Source organism: Teleopsis dalmanni, chromosome 2, assembly GCF_002237135.1.
Source record: "Teleopsis dalmanni isolate 2A chromosome 2, ASM223713v2, whole genome shotgun sequence".
Lineage (NCBI taxonomy): Eukaryota > Metazoa > Arthropoda > Insecta > Diptera > Diopsidae > Teleopsis > Teleopsis dalmanni.
In genome coordinates, this window is record NC_051847.1 from 101,242,260 (window position 1) to 101,262,236 (window position 19,977).

At 34.8% G+C, this 19,977-nt stretch overlaps 2 protein-coding genes across 4 annotated transcripts in view; both read left to right on the top strand.

Annotated features, from left to right (window-relative positions):
• Window positions 1-5,156, top strand: part of LOC119678750 (polycomb protein PHO-like) — a 12,125-nt gene extending 6,969 nt beyond the window's left edge. For all 3 annotated transcript variants that reach the window (XM_038090769.1, XM_038090770.1, XM_038090771.1), the window contains exon 6: window positions 4,990-5,156. In XM_038090769.1, coding sequence (XP_037946697.1) covers window positions 4,990-5,116 — 127 coding nt within the window. In that variant the 3' untranslated portion in view covers window positions 5,117-5,156. The remainder of the gene's footprint in view (window positions 1-4,989) is intronic.
• Window positions 869-2,129, top strand: LOC119678751 (polycomb protein PHO-like). The gene is made up of 2 exons (XM_038090772.1): window positions 869-1,945; window positions 2,006-2,129. Exons 1-2 carry the CDS (start codon window positions 939-941, stop codon window positions 2,127-2,129), a joined length of 1,131 nt encoding a protein of 376 aa, XP_037946700.1. The 5' UTR covers window positions 869-938.
• Window positions 5,157-19,977: the final 14,821 nt, after the last annotated feature.

Here is a 19,977-nt window from a genome sequence, read left to right on the forward strand (position 1 = left end):
GCACATTCGGCTGTGTAATCGGCAAATGTGGTAACCATGCTGCTCGGTAACAGTATTCTCTTTTTGTGTGTAGGAAATATAGATCATTGCTTCATTTCAGATCAGATATATCGAACAATGTTCTGAGTTGAGATTAAAAGCAAAATTTATTTAACCATAGCTCATTGAAAGTTTTTTATGATATAAAAAGCAATCAGGTCTGGAATTTTGTTGATATTCATTGACCAAAAAGTTGGATTGGGTGTCAAAATGAACACTATCTGTTTCACGTGCTGCTTTATATAGTTATGTGCTTATGTTGTTAACCGACAGCATCAGTTAATGTTTTTGGCATTGAAGTCTCCGCCTATTATTGGCTTGAATGTATACATATTAGTTGAATCTTTTTACTTGTTTCAATAAATTAAATGTTTCTACAGCAAAGCAAATGCACACACGCATAAATTTTTAAGGAATTTATTGGTTTTTTTGTTGCGTTTTGATTTTAGTTGTGTGGATCAATAGATCACATGACAACTATAAAACGCGCAATAAAATACAAGGTCGACGTTACTAATATATATAATGCCGAATTATGCAATCTTCTCTACTATCATTCTTATTTACCATCGTTCGGTTTAGTAGTTTAAATATAAATTGCAATCTGAAATTAAACTTTTCATGGTTAAATAGTAGTCCCTCGTGCTCCACAAATTAATAACGCTTGGAGTTGCGGTTAATCTATTGTGTTTTGGGTCATTATATATTTTTGGATTTAAATTTCACTCTTAACATTCTGCACAAAACTAATATAAAAAATCAATTAATTTAAACTAAAAATTTAAATGTCTCTATATGCTTTGTTCTTTATTTTGAATTTAAATTTTAGAAAAATTAAAATAGTGTCAAAAGGCAGTACATCAGCTTTAACTATACCTTCAAATCTAACCGATTCAAATATGTCAAATATGATCAATTCTATACCTTCAAACTCCCACATTACTAATAATTATAAACAACATAACTCACGTTTGCATCGACAACGCCAACACAAAAGTTGTCAACTTTATGTACAAGATGATTTAAACACTGTTAAGCCACGCCGATGGGAACAAAAACTTGTACAAATAAAAACAATGGAAGGCGAATTTAGTGTTACTATGTGGACATCAGGTACATCTGATGACGAAGATGAACCAAATATAGAAATAAATAATGAATATGAAAAAATGTTAACAAACACAAGTAATCTGGACCAAAGAGTTAATGGAATTATATCGATTAAAAACAATTGTGCGGAAAATGAAATTTTTCAAAAACAACAATCTTTACAACAACAGTTAATATTACAACAACAAAAACAGCAACAAATGCTAGCTCAAGAAAATATAAATAAATGTACAAATTTATCTTCCATATCTAATACTACTTTACCAGATTTAGATTTGTCAGATCCAAAACAGCTTTCTGAATTCGCCCGAAATTCGAACAGTGATAAACTAAAAATGAGAAAAAATGATAGTGACAATAGAGAAAAATGTTTTCCTATTTCACAACCAATGATAACACCTTCTACCTCTGCAAATACCGTATTTTCGGTACAAGAAGGAGTATCTGTTCGAACTGTCAGTGTACAACCTGGTAATAACTTTAATTCGTCTTTATCATCTTCACCTCCACCTTTGACATACAGTAGCAATCATATCAATACTGAAAATTCGCTAGTAACTGACAAAAAAATTGCATGTCCGCATAAAGATTGTAATAAATATTTTCGTGATAACTCGGCTATGCGAAAACATCTGCATACTCATGGTCCTCGTGTACACGTTTGTGCTGAATGCGGTAAAGCTTTTGTAGAGAGTTCAAAGCTTAAAAGACATCAACTTGTGCACACTGGGGAGAAACCTTTTCAGTGTACATTCGAAGGTTGTGGCAAAAGATTTTCTCTGGACTTTAATTTAAGGTAATGTTTTATACAGTCATATATACAAAAATAATAATTTTAAATATTTTTAACCAAAAGAACACATGTGCGAATTCACACAGGAGATAGACCATATGTATGTCCGTTTGATGGCTGCAACAAAAAATTTGCTCAATCAACGAATTTAAAGTCCCATATTTTGACTCACGCAAAAGCCAAGTAAGTTTTTATCTATACATTTTTCATTTGTTTAAATTCGTTTCTAATAAGATTAAAAATCTCATTAAAAAAATGAGATTGAAAACATTTATTTTAATTTCATTTCTTGTACGGTTTTTTTTTTAATTATTTCATGTTCACACCGGTTAGTTTGATTACAACGTCAGACGTTGATTACTATTAAATATTTCTAATATATTTAATTTTTCAAAAATTTTAAAAGACAAGCCCAAGTAGACAGCTTGTATTTTTTATTCAACATTTTTATTTTTAAAATATAACTTTGAAATTTTGACATAAATTCCTGGCTTTTATATACCTATATTTTATAGATGTGACAGCGGAGAAAGACTTTAATAAAATAATGCAGTATTTCACTTGAAAATTTCATGGAATTTCATTTATTTTTCTTTTTTAACTTATTATATTTTTTAGAGTAATTTTAGAGTAATCAAAAAAATTTTTTTTTTTGTGATTATTTCATTTTCAATTGCTAGTCTTTGTCGATTATATAATCAATTTATAAGCCGAATGCATTTAAGACCAAATCCCAACACTCACTCCCACCTTTTCCATTCCTTATCCCATGTATTCGTCTTGTAATCCTTTTAGTTACAACAACAACAAGACCAAATAATGTAAATTAGACATAACTGAGTAATATTAATTATTTTAAAAATTTAAACATTATTTTTTTATGTTAAAACAACCGCTAAAACGGAGTAATGTCACAATAATCTATTGTAACCTATCTATAATATATACTAACCTATTATTGTGACAATACTCCGTCTAAGCGGTTGTTTTAAAATAAAAAAATAATGTTTTTAAAATTTTTAAAATAATTAATATTATATTTAATGTTTACTGTGATAAATTGGCCTATTTTTATACATATGTTGATTTTTGTGAACATTTGTAAATGTTTTGTTTTAAAAAATTGTAATAAGTTAATTATAAACCAAAATTTTTTGCTTTTTTACAAAAATTAAGCACTGATAAAGTTTTAAAAAATAGAAAGAAATATATGCTGGAAGTTTTTAACTAAAAGCTTTTTCATATGGTTTGTCTGCTAGCCAATAAACAATTTTATATCTAAATAAAATGATATCAGATGATAAATACACAAACACAATAGTTTAATAATAGGCGTTTTCGGTGGCTCGCAAGTGCGGCAAAACAGCAAGTTGCTGGCCTATACTGGCTGACATGTACGCAATACAACAACATTATTTTCCCTATCTAAGCCAATAGTTGTTTACTGGCCAAATACTTTGGCCAGCAAAGAACAGTGTTATCAACGTAATAAGCGAACTATTGTGAACCTTCATTGGAAATTCTAACGAATACTGCAATCATATGTCAAAAGTCATATGTAAACAAAAATTTAAACAAAATTTAAAAATTTCATAAATTGAAAATTGGGAAAAAAAGAAGAAATTTCAATATTCTTATGATTTCTTTTAATTCTGTATTCATTTTAATTTTCAATTTATATTAATTATTTATTTCTATACAAAATGTGATTTGCTTGCATTATGCGCAGATATGCAAGATTTGCTGTTTGCCAAAATAGACTAGAAGAAATGAAGTTGCACGTTAAACTTCATTTTTTCTAGTCTACTCTTTCAATATACTGTCACCTGCATATAGAATACATATACATATAACTAAATTTGCAGATGACGCAATTTTTGTGGTAGAAAATACATAATGAGAGTTAACTCTATATCTCCGAAGTGCTTTAACGAAATAGTAAATTGGAGAGCGAAATAAGAAATTGCATTGCATAATATAAAGTTAACGTACAGAAGCTTAACCACTAAAACTAAATACTGATATCTATTGATAACTGTATTTGACAATCAAATAGCGAAATTTTTTATAATACACCTTTAGATACGTTCACTCATTCACAGAGATGTGAATCTCTGACTCGCCTACGTTAGAAGACTATCAAGCTTCAATGATTCCAAAACGACTAACTCCAATATCCTTAAGAGTCCACGGGGTATTAGAAACAACCAAAAGAAGCGTTCTTTGTACTGCAAAACTGCAGCACATACTGTACAATCTTCTACATAACCTCTGATTATAAGATCAAACATTGCAATTTATAAAAAAAACGTTACTCCCACAATAACAAGACAAGAAGCAAAAGCGGAACTATAATAAATCAAGAGTATGTTGAACACAGCGTCACCTATTGCTTTTCCAGTAGTTGAAGATAATGCTAGAACACCAAGAAGTTGGGTATATCCATCGGTAGTCACTATTATTGAAAAGCTGTCTTTCGCATAGTTACATCGAGAAGTAATTTACCATTAAACTATATAATACCTTTATTTTCGCTTTAGCCGGAATCTGCTTTCTACATGTTTAGCTAATTTTTCCAATACCTTAAGTATATAGCGTTGCTTCTAAATTTACTTTAATCATAAAAATAAAAATGTAATTTATTTCTTAAATTCAATTTTCGTAAAATAATATCCACTATAATGTGAGCATTATCTATTTACCAAGAAGTGTTGATCATTTCTCGTAGAGTTTTAGACTAAATTTTTTGTAAAATTTTAATTTTCTACACTTTAGGTCCACTACTAGCTTAAGCACACTTTTATAAAAAAGGATTTTATATAAGATAGTATTGGAAATTTCTATCTTATAAGGTGCTTTCATTGATTTCTTATTTAAATGTTCGGTTTTTGTAATATTTTATTAGAACAGTAAATAAACTTAACTAGTGTATACTAGAATGAAATGTTATACTCGTAAAGCGGCCGAATGTTTGCGAACAATTAATCATATTATGATTTTTATAAATGTAATATATATTTATTTTGTATTTTTTCTATTATTTCCAGACGCAGCTCTAGTGGTCGTCATAATTCCAATAACGATTCTAACAGTCCTTTACAAATGGGTACTCAAAATTTTGTGAAGGTTGAAATGAATGATTCAAATTCTTCCTATATATTGTATACGGACTAAGTTGTTAATGAAATGAATAAAATATAGAAATAAATTCTAATACCGCATTTTTTAGTTAAGTAAATTAGTTATAGTTTTAATTTATAGTTATTTATATATATTATTATATTATTTAAGTTATTGCTACAAAAAGCGATTTTAATACTATATTTCTTTTTACGGTTTTTTTAATCCGCTTACGAAATAATGTTAAAATAGTTTTATCACAACAGATCTGAGAGTGTTTTAGTAAACTAAACATTTATCATTTAAATTTTTTGAATTTTGGAACATAGAATTTGATATTCTTTAAATAAATAAAAAAACTTTATAAACAGTTAATTTGAATCATAAACAAACTGAATGAATTTAAGTGTTAATGTACATTGTACCTCAAATATTTGTCGAAATAACAACAAAGTATTTACACAAAATATGAAACTATTTTTGCAGGAAAAAAATAAATAATAAAACAAATATGTAAAAATGTTCAATTGATCTTCAGGGAGTCTATGTACAATTTGAAACAATAAAAAATAACAATATAGTAATAAAAATAAAACAAAATATTAATACTTAGTTTGCTAAAAATTAATATATTTATATGCTAGAATATGTATATAAGTGATTTTGAAACAAAAGTATGGCTAAAACTTTATTTTAATAAGCCGCTCTCTATATTTCATTACCATAATTAAAAACTGTCATGCAGAATAAATTTTATGTACTTAGCATATTTTCTGTTAAAATATCTGTTTAAATAATGACGTTGGAGATACAAAAAAAAAATTTACAATATAATTTATTATAAAATCTATATGAAAATCAAAATAGATTTAATTTTCTTATATATAAATAATTTAAATTAATTGAATATATATTTTTATATGTGTCATAGTAAATATATAAAAAAGAAAGTTAAAATATTTGTTTTTTATATTAAAAAACAAAAATACTTTATATATATGAATATCATATAATGTGAATGAAAAATGAGTAATATATTTGGATTTAAAAACAATTTTTATTATAATATGAATGCATATAAATAAATGATATATTTTTATAAATCAACCACTTTTCTCGTTTCATTAAAACTTCTTTGTTGGTTATTTTGTAAGGCCGTCGGTTTTGTAAATTAGCTAATCAAAATTCTTCTAACTAATTATGTTGTTTTTGATTTATTTTGAAATGTTAAATTTTAATTTAGTTCAATTTGAATAAATATTATTTTTTGAATAATTTTGATTGAAATCCGTTGTAGTCACATTCCTTTGATAAACATTTTTGAATGCAATCTTAACTCACTTTATTTTCCTTATGATTGCAAAGTTGAAATCATTTGAATTTATTTTTGGGCAATTAGCAGTCAATTATATAAAATTTTACGTATTTTCTCAATTTATGTATATAATATGATAGTTAATCGAAATATAACACTGAGTCGCATTGTGATTTAGTGATTTTTGTAACGACACGGACTTCGTATATTCAAATTTAGCAAAGAAAGAAAGAAAGAAAGAAAGAACAAACACAAAAATTTATTTAATTTTATTGAAATTTGGCCTTCGTCAGTGGTCTTAGGTAATAATCGAATTTTTAATTAGTTTATAGTCCGTATATAATTTGTTTGGACTGCAAGTGTCAGGCTTAGAACTCGTGTTTAGAACACGATTAGTCATCGGTTCTAATTTGACAGGTACGAGTTCTAAGGCTGGCACTTGCAGTCCAAACAAATGGTCAGCCAAATTTCAATAAAAATAATTTTATTAAATCAAAACTTATTCTAATTATAACTAATTATAATTTATTATCCTACAAAATATCCTAGTTACAATGATTCATAGAAAAAATCCTGGTTAAATAATCCTAGTTACAATGGTGCTAGCCGATGACATCAAAATGTCGTAGGCGTTATATTATCCTTTTTGGTATTATCCATTTAAATTAGCGTTGACTTGGCGATTGTTGGGGTGTGCTGGCGCTATGTGATTTTTCATACAAATTTGCGGCTAAGTTACCACAGGAGCATCCAATGTTGGTAGGTCGAGTACGTTGCTAGGTTCTTTAATGTTTGTATTCGTCACGTTTAGATTATTCGCCTTTGTCTGCCACCAGTCTGCTTTTCCCTTTTCCGTGCGGTGATTTGGCAACACCTTTGGCGTAGTGTTGATGATTTTGACTGGAGGTTGCACACGAGGCGTTAGTTTTCTATATTTAATTATGGCTTTCTGGCGTGGCGTCGGTTGATTGATTTTCGGCGGACCTGCACCAATTTTCTTCAAGCATCCGCACAGTCAGTGCGAGACTTTAACCCACTAAAGTCACCCCGGTGTCCGACGGTTAGCCCTCTCGGGATCACCGATTTGGTATTTTCATACGGTATGTATGCATTCATTATCATTGCAGATGTTTCACTGCAACTGTTCTTCTTTCCTTATTGTAAAGTTGTAGACGCCGCATAGTTTGAGTTGCGAAAATTTTAACTGCCTTCCATTTAAAGCTACTTGAGCACATTTTATATACAATGCTGCTAGGAGATGGTAGATGTCCTAGGGCCTCCACGAGTATTTTCCGTTCTTCATTAAACCGGTCGCAGCGAAAGCTTACATGTTCTGCACTCTCGACGACGTTGTGGCAATTTGGGCAGTATGGACTATCTGACAGTTGAAATCTGTAAAGATATTCTAAAAAGCCTCCGTGGCCGCTCAATGTTTGAGTCAGATTATAGTCAACTTCATTATGATTTCTTGATACCCATTCCTTAATGTTGGGAAGGAGTGTATAGGTCCAACGTCCCTTAGAGGACTGTTCCCATCATTCTCTAAATGAATATACGCGTTCAGCAGATTTTTGATCTGTCGTAGGCGTTATGCCTTGCCTGCCATAAAGACGGCTTAATTCTTTTGCACGTCAACTGGCAGTTTTCCAACAATGACGCAGATTGCATTATCAGAGACTGTTCTTTAAGTGCAGACAACACCTAACGCACTGCGTCTGTATACTTGTGCTACCAGAAGTATCTGATGCTTTATTGCTTCTGCCCATATAGGAGAGGCATAAAATATAATAAAGTCCGTGACCATAGACAAAAGACGCCTTCTTTCGTCCTGAGGGCCACTTATATTAGGAAGAATTGCATCGATCATGACTCCAAGGTATTTTATTGCTTCTTGGGATAATATTTCATGCCTGCCAATTATAATTTTCATTTTTTTTTTGTTTTCTTGCGGTTATCAGTACTGCTCCCGTTTTTTGCGCCGCCAACTCCAGTTCTGCATTTTTAGCCATCGTTGTACTCTTGCTGCTGCATAATTACATTTTGCTTCTACCAGGTGTACCGGTATGAAGATACAAATGTTCCGACAAGGAACATTTGTTGTGAAAGAGCCTTTATTTTTTTTTGTTTGTTTGCTATGACATGCGTAAAATATATTTAGTATACATCAAGTCATTGAACAGACAACATCATATTTTTTCATCGTGTTAAAAATGTCGAATTTTGTACCAGAAAGTGATGATTTGCGGAAAGCATTAATTTTTTGTTTTCATTTGAAGAAAAGTGGTGCAGAGTCGCATCGAATGCTTGTCGAGGCATATGGTGATCATGCTCTATCAGAAGCAACATACAAAAGATGGTTTCAACGGTTCAGAAATAATGATTTTGATGTGAGAAATGTAGAACGTGGAAGACCGCCAAAAAAGTTTGAAGACGCCGAATTGCAAACGATATTGGATGAAGATGACACTTTGGGTCAAAAGCAAATGGCAGAAATGTTAAATGTTGCACAACAAACAATTTCTGACCGTTTAAAAGCTATGGGAAAGATCCAAAAGTGTGGAAAATGGGTGCCACATGAATTGAATGAAAGACAGATGGAAAACCGAAAAAACATTTGTTTTTTTTGCATCGGATTGTTACTGGCGATGAAAAATGGATTTATTTTAAGAATCCTAAATGGAAAAAATCAAGGGTTAATCCGGGACAACCATCAACATCGACTGCAAAACCAGATCGATTCGGCAAGAAGACAATGCTGTGTGTTTGGTGGGACCAGAAAGGTGTGGTGTACCACGAGCTCCTAAAACCTGGTGAAACCATCAATGCTGGTCGCTATGAACAACAAATGATAAATTTGAACCATGCATTGATTGAGAAACGACCAGAATGGGCCAGAAGACACGGCAAGGTAATTCTGCTCCATGACAATGCCGTAATTCTGCTCCATGGCTGGGAGCTGCTACCCCACCCGCCGTATTCACCAGACACCAGCTCCTTCCGACTACCACTTGTTTTCATCGATGGGACACTCATTGGCTGAGCAGCACTTTGATTCCTACGAGGAGGTCGAAAATTGGGTGTCTGGTTGGTTTGCTTTAAAAGACGAACAATTTTTTTGGCGTGGTATCCACAAATTGCCAGAAAGGTGGTCAAATAGTGTAGAAAGCAATGGCCAATACTTTGAATAAAATGTTTTTTACTTTCCTATTAATAATTAGTATTTTTTTTTCACCAAAAAACGCTCATTTCATATCGGTACACCTAATAAGTGATCAAGTCATCAGCGTATCCAACTATTGTCGCTTTATCGGGAAGTCTTATTTTTAAAACTCCATCGTACATAGCATTCCACAATGTGGGTCCAAGAACTGATCCTTGTGCGACTCCGCCAGTGGCCTTATATTGTTTTCTACCTTTTTCTGTGTCGTACTGCAGTGTTCGATTGTTAAAATTAAGTGCGAATAATGCTTAACAAATAATCGGGTACTTTCAGAGTTTTAAGTGAAAGTAATATCTCAGACCAGTTTGAAAGGTTCGAGAACCTTCCCTATTGCGTCCAACATACATAGTGGCCTATATGCAGACGGTTGGTTAGGCAGTTTTCCTGGTTCAAGCAACAGTACCAGTCGTTGCAACTTGAATAACATATTGGGAACTCCGTCCGGTCCTGAAGCCTTACCATCTTTTATACGACCTAATGTCTGCATCACTTCTTCTGATGTCAATGGTGGTATGTTATGTTGGTATTTCAATTCACATCAAACACCGGGTCGGTCAGTTTTTCCTGTGGGGGAGAAAGTGCCAGAACAACTTCTTTCAATAGAATTGGGCGTGTGGGCTGTGAGGATCTCGGTCCTTTAACTTTCTGCATGACGGTTTTGTAAGCTAAACGCCATGGATCTTCATCATTACTATCTCACATTTGCTCTTTGGATCTTCTCGTAGAGAAGTTCTTTGCTTTTCTCTTCGTTCTTTTATACAGGCTCTTCGTATATCGGCTATTTCGCTAGACCACCAATAAACAGGTCGTCGTTTGCCACTATATTTGCATCATGGCATAGATATATCGCACGCAGTTTCCATTTGTATAGCGATTTGTTCCTCCATGTCTTCTGCTATTGTTTTTTAAATTTGAGCATCCTCCCATACTATAGAAAAAGGTTCTGAATTAAAGGCTGATGTTTTACATTTTTTCTGCCGTACACTTTTGTCTACTTGCTGCTTTAGCGTGCTATGTACTTCCAACATTTTAGCCCTATTATCACTGTATGTATAATTTCTCTACTTTGCATTTTGTGTTGTTTGCTGTGACGCGATCTGTAAGTCAATTACTGACTTGGAAAAGCCAAGTTAATTACCTCTGACATAGTCAAGTGTATACATTCCAGGAGTATTCAGCAACACCAGATCTATTGCGGAAAATGTTTCCTCTACCAGTCTTCCACTTGGGTTTGTGTATGTACTGCCCCAAGTTGTTGACCAAGCGGTAAAATCTCCTGTAATGAGAATAGGGCGCTTCCTGCGTAGTTCTAGTTCCATTGCAATCATCATACGCTTAAATTCTTCTAAAGATCATCTTGGTGGAGCATAGTAGCTCACTTGATAGAGACCTTCTATCTTCGTCCATGTATACCCTCTATCTAGCATGTGCATCTTACTCTGGGAAACTTTTCCGCCTACCATCCATATCGCCTCTTGCTTCTCTGCATCTGTCATCAAGTTTTGCGACTCAATATTATCTAATGGTTCCGATATTAGAACTACATCCACATTATTTTCGGCTACTGTTTGCCAGAGAAGCTTTTGGACAGCTTTACAGTGGTTAATATTTAGTTGTAATATTTTCATGTCTTTTACCTATGCACTGCTTCTTGATAGCGCGGACATTTTGCGCTAACAACCACTTGCGGTCTTTCGCATAACATGCATTTTTCAATATTTTTACAGTTTGCAGCCTGGTGGCCTTCCTTACCGCACCATCTGCAGAGTTTCGTCCGATCCGGTGCTTTACAAACGGATGCTATGTGCTCATACGCCCAACATTTGTAGCACCTTTTTGGTGATATAATCTCCGTTATTCGGCATCACACCCATCCCACCTTAATGAGACCAAGTGCTAATAATTTTTTGGCATTATCCGTAGGCAATGACACATATGCAGATTGTGTGCCTCCATAAGTGGTACGTTTGCTCCTTATGGATGATTTGTCTGGTCTTTTTACCTGCGCTTGCTCGTCGATCGCATCAAATAATTCTTCGTCTGTGTTCAGGTTTGTTATTAGGTCCCTGCACTGAATTGTAACGGTATGTGTTTTAAGGTTGACCGTTGCAACAGGTTCTATGGCTTTTTCAATAGCAGAGTGGTAATTGCTTGACCCTCCAGCTTTGCTCCTCTTTAGTTCTATGAGAAGTCCTCCATTTTGTGTTAGCCGCATAGTTCTAACACGTTCACTTAGAGCTTTGAACTCTCCACTGGCTTTTATTTTCCTTAGGATGTCCGTATATGTCGTACCATCCATCTTTTTTTCTGTAATTATTGCATCCGTTTTAGGTCTAATAGATTGTAACGACACTTTTTGGTGACGTTCAAAAATATTTAGTTTTTGCTGGGGTATCCTCAGCCATCGTCCAGAGTCATCACAATGAATTTATATTCGCGGGGACGAGTTTCGTAAAAGAAAGATATTATTAAATTTTCTAAGTTTATTTCTTTCTTATTTCAATAAATGTTTGTACAAAGTTATTTCGATAATAGTGCGAAAGCTATTTATTTTAATTGTGTGATTTCAAAATAAAAGAGCTGATTAAATATAACTCATAGAAGAATAAAATTATAATAAAATAACAAAAAAAAACTCGATATGTATTGTTTACATAAAAAAAAAATGTATATGTAGTGCTATATATTTTTACTTCGAAGACTTTCGTATATCCAGGCGATACCTAGTTGTACCGTACGCTGTGAATTCTGTGAGTGATAGTCGTGGATTTGATGGGCGAACACCGTGATTTTTGTGGACGGGTGTCTTGGAATGGCGTGTAGTTCTTCTCAGGTTACACTACGGAATATTCATAATATGTCCGTGCGATTTCTTGTATTCCTCCAAATAATTTTATATCCTTTGCCGTAATACCAACGCAGGATTTAAGATATTTCTTATGGTTAAATATGGTTCATAAACATATATAATTTGTAGCTTTTGCCGTAAAACCAACGCAGGATTTTAAAATATTTCTTATGGTTATATATGTTTCATAGGCATATATAATTTATAGCCTTTGCCGTAAAACCAATGCAGGATTTAATAGTTTCCAATTGATATATATGGTTCATAGATATATATATTTTTATTTCCTTTGCCGTAAGACCAACGCAGGATTTAATATTTTAAGCGTAATACCACCTTGACGAATGCTCATAAACTCGCGCCTGCTTCACAATTTCGCTGTCTTAAATACCCATATGCCGGAGCTTTCTTCTAGCGTATTTTAAATTTCCCGTTCGTTTACCCACTGGGTTGTGCAGTGTAACCGCTGTGTTTATGATCTTTGCCGTGAAACCGCTGCACTTTTGTGTTTTGTTTTGATAGCCGCTTGTGTTTTTAAATTATAAAAGTATTTTTTTTACAAAAAAAAAGTGTAAGTGATAAATATATTTATAAACAAAACATGCATGTAAACAAAAATATGAGTGTATAAAACTAAAGTGTAATTAATTAAAAGAATTTCAGTGATTTTAAATTAAGCCGGTACTGATGTTAATGTGTTTTGGTGGTAGTTTTATTTATGTGTAATATTTGCAAAAGAAATAAATTAAATATTACTTTCCATGTTATACCGTAACAATTAATAAGCTCTAGTTGTTAGAACTCCACTCCATACCCAAAGGTTAATGTTTGTAAAATGTTTGTAAACTTGCTTTGGTCGTTGCAACCGTGCAGCTATAATTGGAAAATGCAACCCAGTGCACACATGAACTGTCAATTCATGTGTCAGCTGATTGTCATTTATGCTTGGCTTTTGTTTTTGAGTTCCGGAAGAGCAAGGCGATTGTCACGACCAAAAGTAAGTGAAAAATAATTAATTTTAAGTACTGGAAATGAATAAATTTGTTTTAAGATTTTAAAGCATCACATACACACAAACAACTTCGTTCTGCTATTAAAATTGGTCAACAACAAACTTTAAAATTTTTGTGGCAATCTATAAGAATCTTGCGGCAATTGAGAAAAAATATATTGTGGCGATTTGCCTGAAAAGAAATCCGGAAAAATCCTTTTAATCTGGAACACATATAAAAAGATAAATATGTCATCCGGCAGCCAGAAGTCGACTGTACAATGTACCGTGTGCAAAAAGGTCGAAAGAGGAAAGATGGTGCAATGCAACGCATGTGACCAATGGAGCCATTGTGCATGCGTGGGCGTGGATGACAGCATTGCAGACTTGCCTTGGAGTTGCGATAAATGCAATACGGTAATGCAGGTTTCAGAAGGGGTTCCAAATAAGGCACCAAGTGAGGAGGACTTGGTAAGTAAGGGCGGTTCAATCATGTCAAGAAACAGCATGAGAATCGAACTGTAGTATTTAGAAGAGCAAAGGAAAGCCGAAATGAAATATATAGAAAAGAAACGTGCAATAATGCTGAAGTATGTAGGCGAGGATAATGTTAAGGGTGAAGGCATGAGTGAGGTAAGGACACATAGGACGTTAGAATGGGTGAAGAAGCAGATTGGTATGAACAACGATGACAGCAAACCAAACGTAGGTTGTGGTGTTCAGTTGGGTGGTTCAGCTGATAGGGCGGAAACCCAAGCAGTATCGAAAGTTATACCGGCGCTGAAGATAGAACAAATTAATGCGCGTCATGTCGTTCCACGAGATTTGCCAATATTTACCGGAAAGCCGGAAGAGTGCCACTTTTCTACAGCAGTTTCAGCAATTCAACACGTTTATGCGGTTTCACTGAAGACGAGAATCTTTTACGATTGCAACGTGTCCTTAAGGGTAAGGTACTTGAATATGTCAGCAGTAGGCTCATGATACCAGCATTAGGTTAGGTTAGGTTATACCGGTGATCCCTAGTGGATCCACTTAGGCCTATTGGCCCATTGTGATGCCGTATATAAATAATAAAAACCTCAGGGTTTAAAACCACCTAGAACCTTTTGCGAAGCATAAAATGCTATTTAAAGCCCGGTCTAAGAGTACTATATCGCCGACGTGCATGAGCTGGACAAAAACACAAAAGATGAGATGCGCTCTCATCGTCCTCCCCACAGCTACGACAGATCTGGTTGAAAGGAAGACCTAGTCTTCTAGCATGGTTCCCTAGCTTACAGTGCCCTGTAGTCAACCCTACCAGAAGACCAATGTCCTTGCGGGACATCTCAATGAGAGTTTTCGATTTCCTTTTATCGGAAAGTGGCCAGATTGCATACAGATGTCTACATATCGTTGAGTCTTCCCATCTTTTGTTAAAAGTATTAGTGCAGAAAGAATTCAATAACAATTTACATGATGTTAGCGATATGGCCAGATAGTCTAGGTGCTCCGAGTATGGTTCTGAAGCACCCTTTCTGGCTAACTCGTCTGCTTTGCAATTTCCGAAAATATCCCTATGGCCGGGAACCCAGATTAGAGAAATATTGAGCTGCGTCGACATTTCGTTTAGAGATGTGTAGCAGTCAAGAACCGTCCTATATGTAAATTGGACCGAACTCAAGGACTTTAATGCAGCTTGACTGTCTGATAGTATGTATATATTCCTGCCAAATATATCATCTACATTCAAACAAGCTATAACTTCCCTGATGGCGACCACTTCCGCCTGAAAGACACTACAATGATCTGGAAGCCTAAAGAAGGAAGATTCGTTCAATTCCTCTGAGAAAACTCGACTACCTACACCACTACTTGTTTTGGATCCGTCAGTGAAGATAGTTACGCCCTCATCTAAGAAGGGACCACCTGACGTCCATACCTCTCTATATGGAAACACGACATCAAATTTCCTGTCAAAGTTGAGAGTGGGTGTGATATAATCAACGTTTTTAGGAGTAAAATTGAAAAGATTTAGAATGGAGGCATGACCATAGTCACTGTCTCTCCATTGTGAGGTAGCTTTTAATCTTAAAGCAGATGAAGCTGCCATTTTTTTACTAATAATATCCATTGGCAGTAACTGAAGCATCAAATCTAGTGCAATGAATGGTGTGGTGCATAGCGCCCCGCTAATACAGAGTTCAGCTCTACGCTGAATCCTGTTAAGTACCGAACAGTACGAAGATTTATCAAGAGCTGTCCACCATACCGTAATACCATACAGCAAAATGGGCCTAATAACAGCTATATATAGCCATTGGGTAATGCGAGGTTGAAGACCCCACTTCCAATAGCTTTCTGGCATAGAAGAAGCGCAACATTGGCTTTTCTTGCGTGCTCTAGAGTGTTTTTCTTCCAAGTGAGTTTCCTATCGAAAACTATACCTAAAAATTTTGCTTCCTCCTTCACATGTATCACAGAACCTTGAGAGAGGGTGGAGAAAGATTTGGGACCGTATATTTGGGACTTACCATCCATATCGCCTCTTGCTTCTCTGCATCTGTCATCAAGTTTTGCGACTCAATATTATCTAATGGTTCCGATATTAGAACTACATCCACATTATTTTCGGCTACTGTTTGCCAGAGAAGCTTTTGGACAGCTTTACAGTGGTTAATATTTAGTTGTAATATTTTCATGTCTTTTACCTATGCACTGCTTCTTGATAGCGCGGACATTTTGCGCTAACAACCACTTGCGGTCTTTCGCATAACATGCATTTTTCAATATTTTTACAGTTTGCAGCCTGGTGGCCTTCCTTACCGCACCATCTGCAGAGTTTCGTCCGATCCGGTGCTTTACAAACGGATGCTATGTGCTCATACGCCCAACATTTGTAGCACCTTTTTGGTGATATAATCTCCGTTATTCGGCATCACACCCATCCCACCTTAATGAGACCAAGTGCTAATAATTTTTTGGCATTATCCGTAGGCAATGACACATATGCAGATTGTGTGCCTCCATAAGTGGTACGTTTGCTCCTTATGGATGATTTGTCTGGTCTTTTTACCTGCGCTTGCTCGTCGATCGCATCAAATAATTCTTCGTCTGTGTTCAGGTTTGTTATTAGGTCCCTGCACTGAATTGTAACGGTATGTGTTTTAAGGTTGACCGTTGCAACAGGTTCTATGGCTTTTTCAATAGCAGAGTGGTAATTGCTTGACCCTCCAGCTTTGCTCCTCTTTAGTTCTATGAGAAGTCCTCCATTTTGTGTTAGCCGCATAGTTCTAACACGTTCACTTAGAGCTTTGAACTCTCCACTGGCTTTTATTTTCCTTAGGATGTCCGTATATGTCGTACCATCCATCTTTTTTTCTGTAATTATTGCATCCGTTTTAGGTCTAATAGATTGTAACGACACTTTTTGGTGACGTTCAAAAATATTTAGTTTTTGCTGGGGTATCCTCAGCCATCGTCCAGAGTCATCACAATGAATTTATATTCGCGGGGACGAGTTTCGTAAAAGAAAGATATTATTAAATTTTCTAAGTTTATTTCTTTCTTATTTCAATAAATGTTTGTACAAAGTTATTTCGATAATAGTGCGAAAGCTATTTATTTTAATTGTGTGATTTCAAAATAAAAGAGCTGATTAAATATAACTCATAGAAGAATAAAATTATAATAAAATAACAAAAAAAAACTCGATATGTATTGTTTACATAAAAAAAAAAATGTATATGTAGTGCTATATATTTTTACTTCGAAGACTTTCGTATATCCAGGCGATACCTAGTTGTACCGTACGCTGTGAATTCTGTGAGTGATAGTCGTGGATTTGATGGGCGAACACCGTGATTTTTGTGGACGGGTGTCTTGGAATGGCGTGTAGTTCTTCTCAGGTTACACTACGGAATATTCATAATATGTCCGTGCGATTTCTTGTATTCCTCCAAATAATTTTATATCCTTTGCCGTAATACCAACGCAGGATTTAAGATATTTCTTATGGTTAAATATGGTTCATAAACATATATAATTTGTAGCTTTTGCCGTAAAACCAACGCAGGATTTTAAAATATTTCTTATGGTTATATATGTTTCATAGGCATATATAATTTATAGCCTTTGCCGTAAAACCAATGCAGGATTTAATAGTTTCCAATTGATATATATGGTTCATAGATATATATATTTTTATTTCCTTTGCCGTAAGACCAACGCAGGATTTAATATTTTAAGCGTAATACCACCTTGACGAATGCTCATAAACTCGCGCCTGCTTCACAATTTCGCTGTCTTAAATACCCATATGCCGCAGCTTTCTTCTAGCGTATTTTAAATTTCCCGTTCGTTTACCCACTGGGTTGTGCAGTGTAACCGCTGTGTTTATGATCTTTGCCGTGAAACCGCTGCACTTTTGTGTTTTGTTTTGATAGCCGCTTGTGTTTTTAAATTATAAAAGTATTTTTTTTACAAAAAAAAAGTGTAAGTGATAAATATATTTATAAACAAAACATGCATGTAAACAAAAATATGAGTGTATAAAACTAAAGTGTAATTAATTAAAAGAATTTCAGTGATTTTAAATTAAGCCGGTACTGATGTTAATGTGTTTTGGTGGTAGTTTTATTTATGTGTAATATTTGCAAAAGAAATAAATTAAATATTACTTTCCATGTTATACCGTAACAATTAATAAGCTCTAGTTGTTAGAACTCCACTCCATACCCAAAGGTTAATGTTTGTAAAATGTTTGTAAACTTGCTTTGGTCGTTGCAACCGTGCAGCTATAATTGGAAAATGCAACCCAGTGCACACATGAACTGTCAATTCATGTGTCAGCTGATTGTCATTTATGCTTGGCTTTTGTTTTTGAGTTCCGGAAGAGCAAGGCGATTGTCACGACCAAAAGTAAGTGAAAAATAATTAATTTTAAGTACTGGAAATGAATAAATTTGTTTTAAGATTTTAAAGCATCACATACACACAAACAACTTCGTTCTGCTATTAAAATTGGTCAACAACAAACTTTAAAATTTTTGTGGCAATCTATAAGAATCTTGCGGCAATTGAGAAAAAATATATTGTGGCGATTTGCCTGAAAAGAAATCCGGAAAAATCCTTTTAATCTGGAACACATATAAAAAGATAAATATGTCATCCGGCAGCCAGAAGTCGACTGTACAATGTACCGTGTGCAAAAAGGTCGAAAGAGGAAAGATGGTGCAATGCAACGCATGTGACCAATGGAGCCATTGTGCATGCGTGGGCGTGGATGACAGCATTGCAGACTTGCCTTGGAGTTGCGATAAATGCAATACGGTAATGCAGGTTTCAGAAGGGGTTCCAAATAAGGCACCAAGTGAGGAGGACTTGGTAAGTAAGGGCGGTTCAATCATGTCAAGAAACAGCATGAGAATCGAACTGTAGTATTTAGAAGAGCAAAGGAAAGCCGAAATGAAATATATAGAAAAGAAACGTGCAATAATGCTGAAGTATGTAGGCGAGGATAATGTTAAGGGTGAAGGCATGAGTGAGGTAAGGACACATAGGACGTTAGAATGGGTGAAGAAGCAGATTGGTATGAACAACGATGACAGCAAACCAAACGTAGGTTGTGGTGTTCAGTTGGGTGGTTCAGCTGATAGGGCGGAAACCCAAGCAGTATCGAAAGTTATACCGGCGCTGAAGATAGAACAAATTAATGCGCGTCATGTCGTTCAACGAGATTTGCCAATATTTACCGGAAAGCCGGAAGAGTGCCACTTTTCTACAGCAGTTTCAGCAATTCAACACGTTTATGCGGTTTCACTGAAGACGAGAATCTTTTACGATTGCAACGTGTCCTTAAGGGTAAGGTACTTGAATATGTCAGCAGTAGGCTCATGATACCAGCATTAGGTTAGGTTAGGTTATACCGGTGATCCCTAGTGGATCCACTTAGGCCTATTGGCCCATTGTGATGCCGTATATAAATAATAAAAACCTCAGGGTTTAAAACCACCTAGAACCTTTTGCGAAGCATAAAATGCTATTTAAAGCCCGGTCTAAGAGTACTATATCGCCGACGTGCATGAGCTGGACAAAAACACAAAAGATGAGATGCGCTCTCATCGTCCTCCCCACAGCTACGACAGATCTGGTTGAAAGGAAGACCTAGTCTTCTAGCATGGTTCCCTAGCTTACAGTGCCCTGTAGTCAACCCTACCAGAAGACCAATGTCCTTGCGGGACATCTCAATGAGAGTTTTCGATTTCCTTTTATCGGAAAGTGGCCAGATTGCATACAGATGTCTACATATCGTTGAGTCTTCCCATCTTTTGTTAAAAGTATTAGTGCAGAAAGAATTCAATAACAATTTACATGATGTTAGCGATATGGCCAGATAGTCTAGGTGCTCCGAGTATGGTTCTGAAGCACCCTTTCTGGCTAACTCGTCTGCTTTGCAATTTCCGAAAATATCCCTATGGCCGGGAACCCAGATTAGAGAAATATTGAGCTGCGTCGACATTTCGTTTAGAGATGTGTAGCAGTCAAGAACCGTCCTATA